General features: G+C 40.0%; 1 protein-coding gene across 2 annotated transcripts in view; it reads left to right on the plus strand.

The window, feature by feature from the left end:
* Positions 1-17246, plus strand: part of BICD2 (BICD cargo adaptor 2) — an 83888-nt gene extending 66642 nt beyond the window's left edge. The window contains exons 7-8 of one of the 2 annotated variants that reach the window (XM_061357764.1): positions 11666-11873; positions 15081-17246. In XM_061357764.1, the coding sequence (XP_061213748.1) occupies positions 11666-11873; positions 15081-15086 (214 nt within the window). In that variant the 3' untranslated portion in view covers positions 15087-17246. Of the gene's footprint in view, positions 1-11665 lie in introns of both variants that reach the window. The other variant, XM_061357762.1, reaches the window with a different exon arrangement.
* The last annotated feature ends 283 nt before the right edge of the window (positions 17247-17529 follow it).

Here is a 17529-nt window from a genome sequence, read left to right on the forward strand (position 1 = left end):
CAGAATAAAGGTTTTTCTGAAAGTGACAGACTTAAGAGCTCTGTCCTGGAGCTCTCACAGGTGGTGAGAGGCAGGAGTGAACTCTGCCTGGGGGTGCACAGCAGATCCTCTGCCTAAATGAACAACTGCAGTATCTGCAGTTAAGCTTTACTTAGTAAGAGTAGTGAAAAAAACAAGGGGCCAAGAACAAAGGAGGGCTAAAAAAACTGAGGGTGGAGTGAGTGGAGATGTGGTCTTCTAAGCTGCAAGTCTGTGAGCATCTGCATTCCCAGTGGAGGCATGGCAGGGAAGCAGCCAGGCCTCATATTTTGCCTGGGACAGTGGCAGTTGCGCAGATCATGAGGAACTGCTGCTTTCTTCCACTGTGCTCAGTGTTTCAGATGCCACAATAGCTGTCAGGAGCTATTACTGCAGGTAGGATACTGCTACCCCTTCCTCCCTGATCTCTGGTCAGAGACTGGTAGTAGCTTGGTGGTTGGCTGAGTGCCTTCGACTGTCAGTGGCTGTTTCATCCAAGTCTCTTTTTCAGGTAAGGTAAGTTTGGAAGGGGTATTCTTAAGTGCTTTTGCAAAGACAACCTCAAAAGCCACTTGGAATCTAGTGTTTAGGTGTGTTTCAGATATCAGAAGTATGTCTTCACCATCACAAACCTGTGAATTGAGTCACTTAAAAGTGTGCAGTAAGTTGTGTTTTTTCTCTGGCCAAGATGTTTGTGTCAGCAGAGCCTAATCGCAAGTGATGTGTTCTTTACCCCAATGTGTTTGTTTTGGTGTTGTGTTCAAGTGTGGGATAAAGCAGACTGCTGCTGCCCTCAGATAGGTATTTTCACAGGAAAATGCACATTTTGTAGGATGCAAGAGAGCTGTAACAGTACATGAGAGTTGAAGGCTGAGCATGAATATAGTAACTGACCTAATTTCCTTTTCAAAGTAGGTTAATCCCACTGATTTAACAATACTACAGCTATTTTTACTAAGTAATGAAAATACAGAAAGACCTCAGCCTGATAAAAGGGAAAGTTTACAAAACACAGATTAACACTTCCAGCACTGAGGGTCTGCTCCAGCACTCTAGACAACACTGTATGGCTAAAATCAGATTGTTGGACAAAGGAGTAAATTAGGGATTATGTAATGTACTATAGATATACATGCAATAGCTGTGTTGTTAAAATCCAGAGTTTCTTAATTAAAACAAATATCCCTGTTGTATGTACAAACAGACTGGAAGCCAGGTGAAAATCTGACCTGTAGAGCTGAAAATGTAAACATCTGCTTAATTAGACTGCAGTAGGTATTTATTTATCATTGTACTGCAATCAAATATTTGATGTTTCATTAGTAAACTTCATAACCTCCTGAAAAATAATAAAAAAAAAGAATGCAGTCATGTCTCAATTTGAGATCCAAAGGAAAGTTGAACATCTCATTTGTTTTACTGTGTCAAGTAAGCTTACACTTGCTGCAAAATGTAAATCAACAGCAAACAATATAGCATATGTTCATTAGGGTGCAGCCTTCAGCTTTATTACAAGATGTGAAGTGGTGCTTCTTTTTCTCTACAGATACTGACTGGCTCCTGTACTTTACCAGCTCTCTGGAGCAAGTGTTTGAAAAGAGAATTTCCCAAAATGATCTTTCTCATAATTCATTGTACAAAATTCACCAGTGTGGTTACTAGCTTTTAGAGGGTTATAAATGTATTTACTTAGGCATTTAAAAGGGAACAGCTTGTCTTCATAAAATTGAACACTGTACAGAAGGCAGTCAGTTTTACACTACACTTGCAACATTGAATTACAGTAATACCTGACTGGGTATGTTCTGTATTTTAAAGATTAAATTCTTGCAAACTGGTGAAAGAAAATAAGGCTTTACACAAACCACTCATGTTAGAATTTTTACCTTCATAGAATCATAGAATAGTTAGGGTTGGAAAGGACCTTGAGATCATCCAGTTCCAACACCCCTGCCACCACAACACTAAACTCTGCCACCCAAGGCTCTGTCCAACCTGGCCTTGAACACTGCCAGGAATGGAGCATTCACAACCTCGCTGGGCAACCTATTCCAGTGCCTCACCACCCTTAGAGTAAAGAACTTCTTCCTTATATCCAATCTAAACTTCCCCTGTTTAAGTTTTAACCCATTACCTCTTGTCCTGTCACTACAGTCCCTATTGAAGAGTCCCTCCCCAGCATCCCTATAGGCCCCCTTCAGATACTGGAAAGCTGCTATGAGGTCTCCACGCAGCCTTCTCTTCTCCAGGCTGGACAGCCCCAACTTTCTCAGCCTGTCTTCATACAGGAGGTGCTCCAGTCCTCTGATCATCCTCAAGGCCCTTCTCTGGATTTGTTGCAACAGATCCATGTCCTTTTTATGTTGAGGACACCAGAACTGCACACAATACTCCAGGTGAGGTCTCACAAGAGCAGAGTAAAGGGGCAGGATCACCTCCTTCAACCTGCTGGTCACGCTCCTTTTGATGCAGCCCAGGATACGGTTGCTTTCTGGGCTGCAAGTGCACACTGAAGCCGGCTCATGTTCGTTTTCTCATCGACCAACACCCCCAAGTCCTCTGCAGGGCTGCTCTGAATCTCTTCTCTGCCCAGCCTGTAGCTGTGTCTGGGATTGCTCCGACCCAGGTGTAAGACCTTGCACAGTATAAGCTAAAAACTAATTTGTTTTCAAATAAAGTCTTCAAAAAGGCAGAATGAGTCTTTAAATGCAGTTTGCTCTAAGAGTTTGAACTGTCTCTGAGTTTTAATGGCACTAAATATATAATATATATATATGCCCTAAATATACAAAATAGTATAAAGACCGCATATTTGCAGTTAACTCATCTCACTCAGGTCTTTGTTCAGGTATATATGAATCAGGGGGCTACTTTCAAAGTGTTTGTTGAGTATTTGTTGAGTTTAATGTGACCAACACCCTATATTAAAAGCCCCATATAATGAGAAAGCAATGAGTGAGGAGTTCTCAGACTAGCAGTAGATCCTATGCTGGTATTCAGGTCACTTCAAAGTAGAGTGTGAAGAGCACAGAGCTAGGAGCTGCTGCTGTTTCCTTCCTGGCAAAAATTTGTAACCTCCAAAAATTTAATATGGTAGGCTTAAATAATTTTTTAAGCTCTTACCTAGTAGCTTAAGAAAATAGGAAGATTTTCTTTTTTTTAATGTTCAAAATAATATAAATCCCTACAAGGAGGGAGTTTAGTAGCAAATTTGAGATAAATTAATTCATCTTCCTTTAAAATATTGTCAGAAGAAAGACTGATTCCTGTCTTTGCTATACAGAGAGCTTCTCCCAAGGGCTTTGAGGGAACTTAAAGTGTGTATGTCCTGTTTTCCAATGACTTGGGGTGGGAGTGAAGCAGTTTCCTTGTCTTGTAGGTCAAGGTATGTTTCTAGATTGCCTGTAAGCAATTTGTCATTCAAACTTGCAAGCACGTTAGAGTTTAGGTTTCTTAAAATGGATTTTGGAGGAAAAAAAATACTGTATCAAAACAGAGGAGAAAAATCTAGCTTGGAATTTAAGCTTGAGTCTTGTTTCACTTAACTTTGCATTAAGGAAGGAGAGGGTAAGAAGACTGTAGGGTTCTGCTAGTTGTTTGGAGAACACCTCTGAACCTGCAGTTTCCAGAGTACACTGTCATTAATAATGAAGCACAGGTATGTAGATGCATCAACTCACAGTCCAGGTTAAAGTCCTTAAAGGATGGTTATATGAAAAGCAGGAGGCCAGTGTGGCTATCACTTCACAGCCAAGAAAAGAATGCATTGAGAAAAGCTTGTAATGGATTGGACAAGAGAGCAGTTTAAACACAAATCTGCGTGTTAAAAAGCAAGGGGTATTTATTTTGCTATGCTAGGCTTTTCACAGTATCACAGTATGTTAGAGATTGGAAGGGACCTCAAAAGCTCATCTAGTCCAATCCCCCTGCCGGAGCAGGAACACCTAGATAAGGTTACACAGGAACGTGTCCAGGCGGCTTTTGAATGTCTCCAGAGAAGGAGACCCCACAACCTCCCTGGGCAGCCTGTTCCAGTGTTCTGTCACCCTCACTGAGAAGAAGTTTCTTCTCAAGTTTAAGTGGAACCTCTTGTGTTCCAGTTTGTACCCATTGCCCCTTGTCCTATCATTGTTTGCCACTGAGAAGAGCCTGGCTCCATCCTCGTGACACTCCCCCTTTATATATTTATATACACTAATAAGGTCACCCCTCAATCTCCTCTTCTCCAAACTATAGAGACCCAGCTCCCTCAGTCTTTCCTCATAAGGGAGATGCTCCACTCCCTTAATCATCTTAGTTGCCCTGCGCTGGACTCTCTCCAGCAGGTCCCTGTCCTTCTTGAACTGAGGGGCCCAGAACTGGACACAATATTCCAGATGAGGTCTCACCAGGGCAGAGTAGAGGGGAAGGAGGACCTCTCTCAACCTACTAACCACCCCCCTTCTAATACACCCCAGGATGCCATCGGCCTTCTTGGCCACAAGGGCACAGTGTCGGCTCATGGTCACCCTGTCGTCCACCAGGACCCCCAGGTCCCTCTCCCCTACACTGCTCTCTAACAGGTCGTTCCCCAACCTGTACTGGAACCTGGGTTGTTCCTGCCCAGATGCAGGACTCTACACTTTCCCTTGTTATATTTCATCAAGTTATTCCCCACCCAGCTCTCCAGCCTGTCCAGGTCTCTCTGGATGGCAGCACAGCCTTCTGGCGTGTCGGCCACCCCTCCCAGCTTAGTGTCATCAGCAAACTTGCTGATAGTACACTCAATTCCCTCATCTAAATCATTGATGAATATATTAAATAATACTGGTCCCAGTACCGACCCTTGAGGCACTCCACTAGATACAGGCCTCCAACTAGACTCCGCCCCATAGACTACAACTCTCTGGCTTCTCTCCTTCAGCCAGTTCACAGTCCACCTCACTACCCAATCATCCAGACCACACTTCCTCAATTTAGCTGCAAGGATGCTGTGGGAGACCGTGTCAAACGCTTTGCTGAAGTCAAGGTAGACCACATCCACCGCTCTGCCATCATCCATCCACCGTGTTATTTCCTCATAAAAGGCTATGAGATTGGTCAAGCATGACTTCCCCTTGGTGAAGCCATGTTGACTGCCCCTCATAACCCTCTTATCCTTGATATGCCTTAAGATGGCACCAAGGATAAGGCGTTCCATCGCTTTCCCAGGAATGGAGGTGAGGCTGACTGGTCTATAGTTACCCGGGTCCTCCTTCTTGCCCTTTTTGAAGACGGGAGTGACATTTGCTTTCCTCCAGTCCTCAGGCACCTCTCCCGTTTCCCAAGACTTGGTGAAGATGATGGAGAGTGGTCTAGCAATGACCTCCGCCAGTTCCCTCAGCACCCGCGGGTGCATCCCATCTGGACCCATGGATTTATAGATGTCCAGATTGCTCAACTGGTCTCTGACCCATTCCTCATCGACTAAGGCAGACCGCTCCGTTGACCTATCTCCATCTGAGGTCTCAGTGGTACAGGGCTCTTCAGGACTGCCTCCGGCAGAGCAGACAGAGACAAAGAAGGCATTCAGTAACTCTGCCATCTCTGTATCTTCTGTCACCAGGGCACCTGTCCCGTTCATCAGCGGGCCTACATTGCCTCTGGTGTCAGTTTTATCTGCCATGTATTTGAAAAAGCTCTTTCTGCTGTCCTTGACCCCTCTCGCCAGCTTTAATTCCAAGGAGGCCTTAGTCATCCTAGCTGCCTTCCTACATCCTCTAGCAGCAGCCTTATATTCCTCCCAAGTGGCCAGCCCTTCCTTCCATGACCTGTAAACTCTCCTCTTCCACTTGAGCATACCCAGCAATTCCCTATTTAGCCACACAGGTCTCCTGACCCTCTTCCTTGACTTCCTACGTGTCGGGATGCTCTGATCTTGAGCTTGGAAAAAGCAGTCCTTGAACGTCAACCAACTATCTTGGGCCCCTTTACCTTCAAGCAGCCTAGCCCATGGGATTTCCCCTAGCAATTGCTTGAAGAGGCCAAAGTTTGCCCTGCTAAAGTCCAGGGTTGCGATTCTACTTGCTATTCTACTGGCCCTACCACACAAGATCCTGAATTCCACCATCTCATGGTCGCTGCAACCAAGGCAGCCCTCAACCTTCACTCCTTCAACCAGACCCTCCTTGTTAGTGAGGATGAGATCCAGCAGCGCACCTCTCCTGGTTGGCTCATCCACCATTTGCATGAGGAAGTTATCATCCATACACTGGAGGAACCTCCTGGACTGTGGCTGGGTTGCCGAGTAGTCCTTCCAGCAAACATCAGGGAAGTTAAAATCCCCCATGATGACTATGGCCTGTGACTGTGAGGCCGCTGTCAGCTGCCTGTAGAGGGCCTCGTCAACTTCCTCACCCTGATCCAGTGGCCTGTAACAGACCCCCTTGAGTTTGAATTAGTAGAATTTGAGTAAGCATCCTTATAAAATTTCTACTAAATCTGGGAAATGGCAGAAACCATACACAATGGAAGTACAGCATGGTTTTTCAGCTTACTCTTTCCTGTGTCATTTTACTGCTGGTTTTCTGTCATTTGATTTTCTGTCATGAAAGCAAAGAGACATCCAGGCTGAACAAAGGCATTCAGCTAACTTATATACAGGCTATAAAAGCCCATGAGCTATGTCTTGCACATACTTATGGTTAGAACACTAATGGGCCTGCTCTAGACTGTAAATGTGTCTGGCACTTAAAATGTGTACTGCAAGTAATGCTGGATATATTGAAACTCGACCTTGGTGATTGTGCCCCTTGTAGGTAGACCCTGGACCTGGGTTGCAAGGATGAGTTCCCATTCTTCCCAGATATTTTTTAAGTGGCTGTATCCACACCACTGATTCTTCTGTGTGTGGTGCTTTGTTTATATGCCTGCTATTAAGGAGCGTAAAACATAAGAAGTGCCTTAGAAATATTCAGAGAAGTGACAATACCAACTCTTGTTGCCTGTTTGCCCTTTTGCTTTTAATGAAAATGGAAAACAAGTTACATTACCTGATACAGGAGACTACTGCAGCAGCAGTTATTTGTATCCATAGTGTTTTAGTTAGGCAAGTCTTGGTTTCATTTGGCAATTAATATGAAGTGTCAGTGCTCATAGCCTGTAAAAAACAAAGCACTTGTACATCTTTAATGGTCTTGGGTAGAAAGGGATGGAAAATTCAGGATTAGTTCCTCTAGGCCTTGCTACTTCCTTCAGTGAAGAACTGGGAAAAAATGCCTTGCCTGTGTGATAGCTTTAAACTTCCATATAATGCAGTTCAATAGGGTTGCTAATTTCAACCTTGAAATATACAAAAGCAGCTTTTTTTTTTTTTTTTTTTAATTCTAGGAGTAGGGAATTTGCCATAAAGTTTATGATTACTCCTTGAGAGTTTTTATTGGTGGACATTTAGAAGAGCGGCAGTGTCCAGCAGCATTGAGCTGTTTGTTCCCTTTCAGTGCTGGAGATAATTCTTCCCATATGCTTTAGACTACAAGAGAGATTTGTGGTCTGATTAGTTTAATAGTTGGTTATAAGCCATTCTCTGTTCTTAGTGAAAATCACAATGATTTATACAAATACAGACCAAAGGATTTATTCCCTTCAAATACAGAACTCAGACAAGATCAAGATATTGAGGAAAATTAGTAAGTAACTAAGGTTTCCATAGATATTCCCTTAAACTTGCTTATCTATAATCCTAAACTGCCTAAATCTGGGATTTGTTTCTTCTGCCTTCTGTAGGATTTGTGCTTCATTTTGTTCTTCAGGGATTCTTGAAGACCACATTACTGAAGCTGGGATGTGCATGGCTTACAACTGTGCAAGCCTAAAAATGTCTAAAAGATGCTTACTCAGCAGCTGGCCTTGTTCCTGCAGTCAAGTGGGGGAATGTGGTAAAATGCAGCGATTAATATTAATTTCTAATATAAAGATTCCATTTGAAATAGCAGCTGGCTAATAGCCCTTATAGCAGAATGAAGGCGGTGCTCATGTACATCATTTTAACTGCTTCTCTGCTAATATGTTTCCTAGTGTTTAATAAAGCTGCAAAATTGTGGTTTTTTTGTTTTTGTTTTTTTTTTAATCATCCCTGTTTTAATTTCTGATGTAGGTCTTGTGATCTCTTGAGGTAAAAGTTAAAGGTTTCGTTCAGTCTCATCTGCTTCGCTTTCTTGGAAGTTGTCATGTGATACTAATATTGATTGCAGAGGAGGGGGAGAAGTTGTAATTATGTCCAGGTGCATTTGGTTACATCCCTTTTTTCTTTCTGGAACAGATCTTGATTCAATACTGAATTAAGCTATAAATGTTATTGAATATAGTACAAACTAAAGCTTAACTAAAATGGTATGTAGAAATAAGACACAACTGGCATTTGTGGGAAGCAGTGGTATGCAGCTTTTGAAAACGAGACAACCCTTCTAGTTTTCAGTAATTTGGCTTCAGATAGTGTTTTAGAGGATTTAGTTTTATTTTGTATCATTACATTTATCATTCAGGATATTTCCTCTGTGTAGGTATTTTCTTCAGCTGTTATTGTTTTTAAAAATCCAGTTTATGTCTCCTTAAGATCCCTTTTTGTTGTTGTTAATTACCAGTCATAAGAAAACAGGCAGCATCAAAGCCTTCTATCCACTTGAAACTGTGAATGTGTAAATGTACAGCAGATTTATAGTAATTTCATATTCTTTAAAGCATGAAAGCTCAATTATTTTCTGTCAAAGATGGTTCTAAAATGACGACATTTTCTGTCATTGGCTTTTGTATTGAATATACAGCTGGGAAGTAGCTCAGCACATGGCAAATGAAACTGGAAAAGGGAAGGATCTTTTATCTTTGCATCTGCAAAGCCACAGGAATAGATACACACACCATAACAATACGTAGCAACTGCCACTAGGTAGAGCAGTGTTAGAGGCTGCATCCTTTTCAGTGCTTAAGGAGGCTAGCTTTTTGGAGAAAATTAAATTGGGAGTCAGTGAACAGAAGGCAGATCCCTCCCCACATGCAGTGTCTACATCCACTTCTAGGAAACTTTTCAATCCCCACTTCTGATCAAGTGAGCAGTTGCTGTGTTTTGCTAGAGTAGTGTTCCTCTGACCCTCGACAGGTCTCGAGGCTGTATCACTTCATTTGAATTAAAGATCAGGACAACAGGTTCAGGATGTATAACTGCGTGTAGTCATAAGTTAAGTCCTGCCTCTCCCTGATCCTCCTCTGTATAGGAGAGAACACTTATTAGAATACAGTAAAAAATGCAGCTGCAGGAATGCTACTGGTAACACTTCTTTTTTATTGAAAAGGAAGGCAGAACTCATTGAATTGAGTTTTATGGGAGGGAGGGATGGGGAATCTTAACTAATTTAGATATTTGAAATAGTGAATGCCTTGTAATTTCTAAGGAGAGTCATTTGATGTTATAATTTTAAACCTCTGTGCTAACAGAAAGCTTGATGAGATAATGACTTTCTACAATAACCTTTTGGAATCAAAATCAGAACTTTAATTATAGCTTGGCTCACGTCTGAATGACTGTATTGCCTTCTAGACTCTTGACAAGCTTTGTCTGTGTTACCAGTGAGCTGTCAGGTTTGGCACTGTGCTGGGTCGAGAGGCATTTGAATACCAGAAACATTTAGAGAAGAGGATGAAGGGACATAAGCAAGACTGTGTGGCATTCCCTACTCTGTTTTACTGCAATGGTTTTGTTTTCTTTTTATTTCTTCTTTTCTTTCTAAATGGGTCAGGGAAAAACTTGCCACCTGCCTTGGCTGGCTTTGATTAGCGCCTCTAAGTAGACAGTCTGCAGCAATCTTGACAATGCTTCACTGCACAGGAAACCCCAGGGCTAATTTAACATCCTGTTCTGTACACAAGAAAAGGGGATACATTTTGATTCACAAGAAAGGTGCTAGGAAAGGGGGGGCGTGGAAACTCCTCATAACTTCACCTTGCCCTTATCTCTTGGGAGGGTAATACTGAGAGTGAAACAAGGGTAACAGGGACAGGTCACTCCAGTGTCAGATCATATTTTGCTGAAGCAATCACATTACATTCCTCAAGGAATTTGTAACACTTTCTGGACATTCCCCTAGTTTGCAGGAGTGGAGCTTTGAAGGAATCAGGTTTGAGGTGTGGGTAGAAACTAAAGAAGAAAGGTAACTCGTGATATAACCAGACTTGTGCTTTTCACCTCAAATGTCAGGAGCGTTTGAAAACTGGAGAGAAACCCCTCAGGCCTCCCAGTGATCCTCGGCCTGTGCCTTGCTCCCCCACCAAGTGAAGAAAATACATCTCTGCCAACGCAGCGCAGCAGGCTGCAGGGTTAGTGGTGATGTGAGCTGCTTATTTCTGTAGCCATGCCCTCATCCTTCACTGAGAGGGGAGGATGTTGTGCCCAGAAGATGTACAGTTGTCTTTTCAGACCTCCTGGGGCCATTTCAGACTGTGTTCTTCTTTAGTGCTCATGGCAAATGGGAGAAGGTTTGGCCCTTAATGAATTATGATAAATGTCCCATTAAGTCAGGGGGTTTTCCACTCTGATGTTAAAAGAAGCTTCTCTGTGATTGTTTTTGCTTTTATGAAGAAGTTTTATTTTACGGATGTGGCCATTGTAAATTCCAGTGGTTACCTATGAATACTTACTTTTCTACCATATACATAATTGGTCTTCTATGTGTGCAGTAAATAATGCATCTACATGTAAAGACACAAGTTTTCCCATGACGCACTGTGCAATTAAAGTAGTAGCTTCCAAGCTCAGTGAAAATGACCATAGACGAAACAGCTTGCAGGCATCTGTACAGCTTCCCCCCACACACCCCGAACAACATTCCCAGTAACACCCAGTTCCTTTGTTTATCTGTTTTAAAATTAATTTTGACAGTGAAAACAATTATATAAAGGCCACTTGCTGTGGAGATAACAGTAATAAACCAATATTTATAGATTTTTTAGCAATCTGAATAGGTTAAAGTAGAATTACGAAAGATGCTTGCTTGTAACATTGCTGCTCAGTCACCAGTGAAAATCTGTTATTTGTTCTTTACTGTGAAGGTGGTGAGGCACTAGCATGGGTTGCCCAAAGAAGTGGTAAATGAGCCATCCCTGGCACTGTTCAAGCCTTGGGCAACATATGGTGAGGCATCCCTCCCCTAATAGGTTAAACTAAATGATCTTAAGGTCCTTTCCAACCCAAAGTGTGAAGTAACAAACTATGAATTTCAAGCGTTCATCAAATGGTAAAATAGCAGTGGTCATTTTACAGCACTCCTCAGACTCCAGCCTAAAGGTTAGAACTATAGTGGTCTCTGTATAAGTAGAGATAAAAGACTGCATTGTGTCTGCTCGCTATGGAAGGACATCTGACTAATCTTTAGACATGAGTACTTTTATATCAGGCGCCACACTTTCATAGTTTAAGGTTGCCGTTAATTCTGCTACGTCCTGAAAGGCATGAACGTATGGAATTGTAAGAACGCCAGTGAAAGTAACTGCGATTTTCTACAGTGTGGTTGAAGTTCCTATGTAAGAGTGTGTATGCAGACAACTGCAAAGCTATCCGTGCTAATACTGGCCAGACACAAGGGATTCATGTGTTATAGATGACAACAGTATTGCTAAAGATTGATATATTTCATTGCAGATGTGATGAATATGTCACACAGTTGGATGAAATGCAGCGGCAGCTTGCAGCAGCTGAGGATGAGAAGAAGACTCTGAACTCCTTGCTTCGGATGGCTATCCAGCAGAAACTGGCACTGACCCAGCGGCTGGAGCATTTGGAGCTTGACCATGAGCAGTCCAAAAGGGCACGTACAAAATCTTCCAAAGCCAAGAGCAGTAACCCAGGCGTAAGTCACATTCAGTCCTGTGGAGACAGGTCTGAAGGATCTGTCCTTAACAACCAGGTTTTTTGTAATGAGAAATATAAAATCTATTGTGACTAGGACAGGTATGTAGAAAAATCACATTATGCATCTTATGCTGTAAGTGTCAGCGTAAATCCCCACTATCTAATGTCACAGTGAGTTGGCTTGTACTAGTATGTTGTTGAACCAGGTAATACAAGTTGTATTATGGTGGTCTTAACTGTAACTAATTCGTAAGTATGGGGATGCTATTAACAAGTTAATAGTGGAAAGGAATTAGCTTTTTTCCACAATTAACATGTATGGGTTTTGCTGTTTATGGTAAGTGTTAAAAGAGATAACCTGGTACAGCTTATCTGGTGCTACTAATTGTAGTTTGTGTAGTACAAATGTGATCCTTTCTCCAGGTTTGCAGCATACTTCAGAAAAAGCATTTACAGGCAGAAACAAACAGAAAACCTTCCTTGTTATTGTGGCTTAAGAAGTGATGAAAAGCAAAGGTTAAAATGCAGAGCATTTTGAAACTGGAACCAAACATAATTTGCCTGTTGTGGCAGATACTAAGAACTTGCTGTCAGATCATCACTGTCCAAAGTCCTAAAGCTTTTATAGCCTATAAAAGCTACAAGAAATATTGGTAGGGTATGTTATTTACACTCTGCTTCCCTCTCTTCAGAGGGATAACAGAATAAACTTGCACATTTATATTAAAAATATGCAATATTTACCCCATCTGATATAAAACTTAAAATTTGAAGAATTGGGATCTTATGTGGTAGACAGTTCCACTTTAAGAAGTTATGCTGTGGAAAAGTGTCATGTCCTGAAAGGATCTTTGTGGTCTCATATTGCTCCTTGCAAAGATAACTCTTTGGAAAGAATCTGTTTTATATGTTACTCTAGTCACACAACATATATGTGTAGAATTATTGTGACTATGGTTTAGTATTGTCAGTCACAAAACAGGTTTTCTCAGCTTTCAGTATTAACCTAAATAGGGTTAGTATTTCAGAGCTCTGATCATAAATTATTTTTTTAAATACACAAAAGATACTGCATTCCTTATGCAAGCACATGTTTCACAGGGCTCTACATTATAGGCACAGGAAATTGAACCAGATCATTCTGCTAATAATTATTTATGAAGTAGCTTAGTAGTATACATGTTAATCTTTAAAAACAAGTAAACCTTTGTCTGCTATTAAACTTCTAAGAGGCCTTTTTAGCCACTTAATTATGGTATATTTGATAATATACAAGTGTACTTCATAATTGGTGCCTACATAAGAGAAAAAGATTGAAAATGTTGCTTCTAAAATTGTGGAAAATTTGTGGAGCACAGGAAGGCACGCTTCTCTAAACCAGAGTTTTAAAGTGCCTCAAAGTTTATTTTAGTGTAAAGCCCTGTTCATTTTGTACTCTTTCAAATAATTTTGTATGCCTCTAGTATTACTAAAAGCAGTGTGAGACTGCAAGTTGTCTGCTTGGTCGTGCTGTTTTATAATGCCATTCTAATACTCCTGGTGTGGTACTGCCTCATCTCACTACCATTTCTTATAGATGATCAGCAGCTTGCTTCCTGCACATTGCCACTCTGCTTATAAGTAGTCAGGAGATATCACAGTACTAATATAAGGTAATAAAGAGCACAGCTTTTTTTTCTAGTGAGGGGAAACCAGAGGAGATTTTGGCTTCCCAGATATTGGGGGAGGGGGAAGGGGAAGACTTCTAAATTCATGCAGTGAAACTTTAAACAAATGGAATATTAGAAACCTTGCTACAAAGCTGGGAACATTGGAATGCCACAGCTCAGTGTCAGAATTGCATTTATCGTTACTGAGAGGAGGAAAAAGTGATTTAACTCCAGTATGTTAACTTCATTAGTACTCAAATATTCTCAAACTTCACTGCTTGATAAGTTTAAAGAAATAGCAATTCTGGCTTTAGGAAACCAGGCCCCGTGCATCTATTATTACTTTCTTTTTAGAAAACATTGAGTTCTCCTGAGTTTGAGCTTTAATATTGCTAAGTAGCAGGTCTGATATTTTAGAAACAAGACATCTTTTAACAATTTTCAATCCTGCTTTTCTTGTTGATGCACAATCTTCCAAAAGGCCTTTATTCTTCTCATTTTTGCATTAAGAATAATGTAAAAATACTTTGTAAAAGCGACATTTGAATGCTAACTTTCTCTGCTTCCATAGAAACAGTTACAATTTTGTTTCAGTACTAAAGGTAGGAATCCTTAATACAGTTTTCACTGCTTCCATGTCTCTAAACAGCAGTAATTTTGCAAAATACTAATGGCAAAAAGGTAAATTGGAAACCATAATTGGATGCATTGTTAGTTTATTTCAGATTAATTGGAACTTTCTTTAAAGATTTCAGTGTTACCACCACAGTGGTACCAGACAGACAGTGGTACCAGACTATTACTATCAGTCTTGACTCATGCTTTCAGTTCCAAATAGGAACAATTTTGCTGTTATGCCAGTAGTCTCAGTAGTTATTTTCATCTTCATTAGTTTCTGTGAATCATCAAAAAACCAAGCAAAAAAGCCAATCTGACTGCTGTTTGAGCTTGTCAAGTTTATGGTTTGACTTCTTGGAGCACACGTTACAAAAGAAGTGAAGAATAGGTGATAAGGTGACTTGATCCTGCTGTTTGTATTTTTAGATAATATTTAAGATTGAGTCTTGTCATTCTTGATTAACAGTTTCTTGAAAGGTACATTTTCTGTAAGTCCTTCATATCACTTCCAATGGGTTGGGATAAAGCATGGAAAATTCCTTAAGCCATCACCTACCTCTGCAAGCAGGCTCTTCTTCTGAATTATATTCTCTGCATTGGCCTGCATGATATAACTGACCTGCATGTTTCTGGAGAACCTGAAGCTCCACTGAAAATGTTTCTTGCACATTCATTGCTATTAAGTTGTGCTTGAACAGCAAAGCTTTATTCAGTACTTGTAAGAAACGTTCTTTCTGCAATGCTATTGCTTCAAGGCTGAACTCATACAGCATTGTTTGACCGGTGAGCTAAGGTGGCTGCTTCTACCCCAGTAAGCTAACAGACACCCTCAGCCAACTAACCTGCAGCACGTTGTTTTCAGTTCTTTAATTGAGAAATAAACACTGATTCTGATTATTTTTTTTTCCCTAACGCTATTTTATTTTTCCGTTTTCCAGCTGTAGAATAGTCCCTGGAGAAGGCCTTTCCATCAGTGCAACAACATTTCTTAGCCTCTTTCATTATGGTAGCCCATTGCACAAAGAATGAAAACCACTGACCTGATCCTAAATTTTGAAAACACCTTTTCCTATATATACTACCTGAAACTTCCTTTTTATGTCTGAAGCTATAAAACAAACAAGCTTTACCTAAAAGTGCTGCTGCAGTAAGAAAACTTACAAGTGCTGAAGAAACCTACTTCAAATATAATGATCACCATATTAGTTTATGATCTACTAGAAATGTTCAGATGGAGGAATTTCTTATTTCATTGCAGATGCTCATTTTTATCTGATTGTTAAACCTGTGCACTTTTGATATTTTGATATTTTTCTTTAGCTTCTTCGATTCCTTTTGTAGAATGATTTATATAAACGCAGTGGTTTGTGCTCATAGTCTCTCTCCAATTTGGGCTTGTGATTTTTGACTTCTACATCAGCATGTGGCAGAGTTTTTTTGGGACTCTAGGTTGTAGTTAGGAAAGAGTTTCAACAAAAAAAACAGGAGCTCTGATAAACTGCTGTGCTTCAGCAGCTTTTTTATTATAAAATATTAAGCTTTATATGTTTAAATTACTGATTTATTTTTTTTTTAACTGCCATGTTAATTAAGAAATCCAGGGTATTCAAATTCTGAGGTTTTTTTCATAATGTATTATTATTCTTAGGAATAGTTCAATGTAACAAGAAGAAAACTTGACTCTGCTCTGGTTAAAACAGTAATAGGCACTTGAAAAATGTTAAAGTAGTATTACCTATAAATTCCAGAATTCCTGGGTTCTAGGAAGCTGAAGTATTATTGATTAACAGAATTTTATACAACTATACCAGTTAAATTCCAAATTGGAATTGTTTTGTTACTTTTTCATTTTATTGTGCCAAATTATGGTACATCTAGAAAGAAAAATTCTGAAGTTGTCCAATGATAGGGTGTTATATATCAACGCCTTTCTGTCATTAATTATTGCCAGTAGTGCCTTTAATCATTTTAAGGGAGACTCTTAGAATAGCTTAGTCTAAGTCCTGTAACTTAGAATAAATGGAAAAGCTGTTTTGGAATTTATTGAAGACATGGAGCAATAAGTGAAACTGTGTGAACTCCCCGTTCGCACGTTTTATTGGGTAGTCTTACTATAGAGATTATATATTCAAGGAATTGTAACGAATTCTGTTAGTCAGTGATATTTCATCAGGCAAATTCTTGGAAATTCAGGGCTGTAGAGAAAAAAACAGACAAACAAAAACAACAAAACAAAACCATCAAACGTAAAAAAACCCAAATACTCTGTGGGAACCAAACAGACTCATGTAGAACAAAGAAGCAAGATATATTAACACATTTGTGGTAACAGTACAGAAAGCATATCTGGAATGTTGTTATTATGTTAGCTTTGTTGGTGGTGGATGCATTTAACCATAGTATTGTTTGCGAATGTGAACAGCCAAGCATTGATATCTTCTCTTGCATGTTGTATCTAATTGTAATTCAGGAAACAGAAACAGAGAAGTGCATCAACAAGCTGTGCCTATTGCTCAGCTGTTTGTTGAGGCTCACATGAATGATTAAATTGGTACTTGCTGAGGGGGAGCATTCCCTTTACTCAAAAAAGTTCAAATTGAAATAATATTGACAGTGGGGAAAAGATTTCTGTTTGCTGGAAAGAATATTATTATTCCTAGACGTGGGGACTTGTATTTCCATCTTCTGTTACAGTATTGATTCATAAGAAATATTGTTACATTTAAAATAACTACATTTATATGTGGGTATTTATTTGAAATGATGTCCAAGTACTGTATTACATTTTATGTGCATTACCTTTTAGTGGTGGATTGGTCTCCATTTAACATCATATGCATGTATTCCTGCCAAGTAACCTTTACACAGATCTGGAAAAAAAAGTAAAAAAAAAAAACCACAAACAAAACAAACAAAAAAGCAACACAAAAAAAGAGAATGTGGAAACTTCTGCTAAGTGTAACTGTTTGTCCATGGGTGACCTGAGGGGTAAAGAGGGCAAAACCTAACTTCCAAATTAATAGAAATATGTTTAATGTAGGAAAGATCTGCCTGCGTAAAGGTGGTCACATCGGCAGTATCAATAAAAGAAAACAGGAATTGCATTTTCTGCTTGGTGTTTTTGCTTTGAGTCAGCGTCATTTCAGTTCGTCTTCCTGAGCCATTTTCCGTGTGGGGCTGAAGAAATGTTAATTTTTATCGGAGAGAAACTAAAAACTTAAACCTCACTTTTCTGCAGGTCTAGAAATCTGATTACTTGTGCTCATATTTACCCTGTGTGCTGTTCATGAGATTCTTGGAGACTAGCTTTGGCCCTGATCAGACTGGTTTAATCTGTTTCACTGAACAAGCATGCAAACACTCATATACTAGTACACAAACTAGTAC

This window comes from Neopsephotus bourkii, unplaced genomic scaffold (assembly GCF_033783945.1).
Source record: "Neopsephotus bourkii isolate Nb327-2 ecotype Australia unplaced genomic scaffold, CSIRO-AGI_Nbou_v1 NB_923, whole genome shotgun sequence".
Taxonomy (NCBI): Eukaryota; Metazoa; Chordata; class Aves; order Psittaciformes; family Psittacidae; genus Neopsephotus; species Neopsephotus bourkii.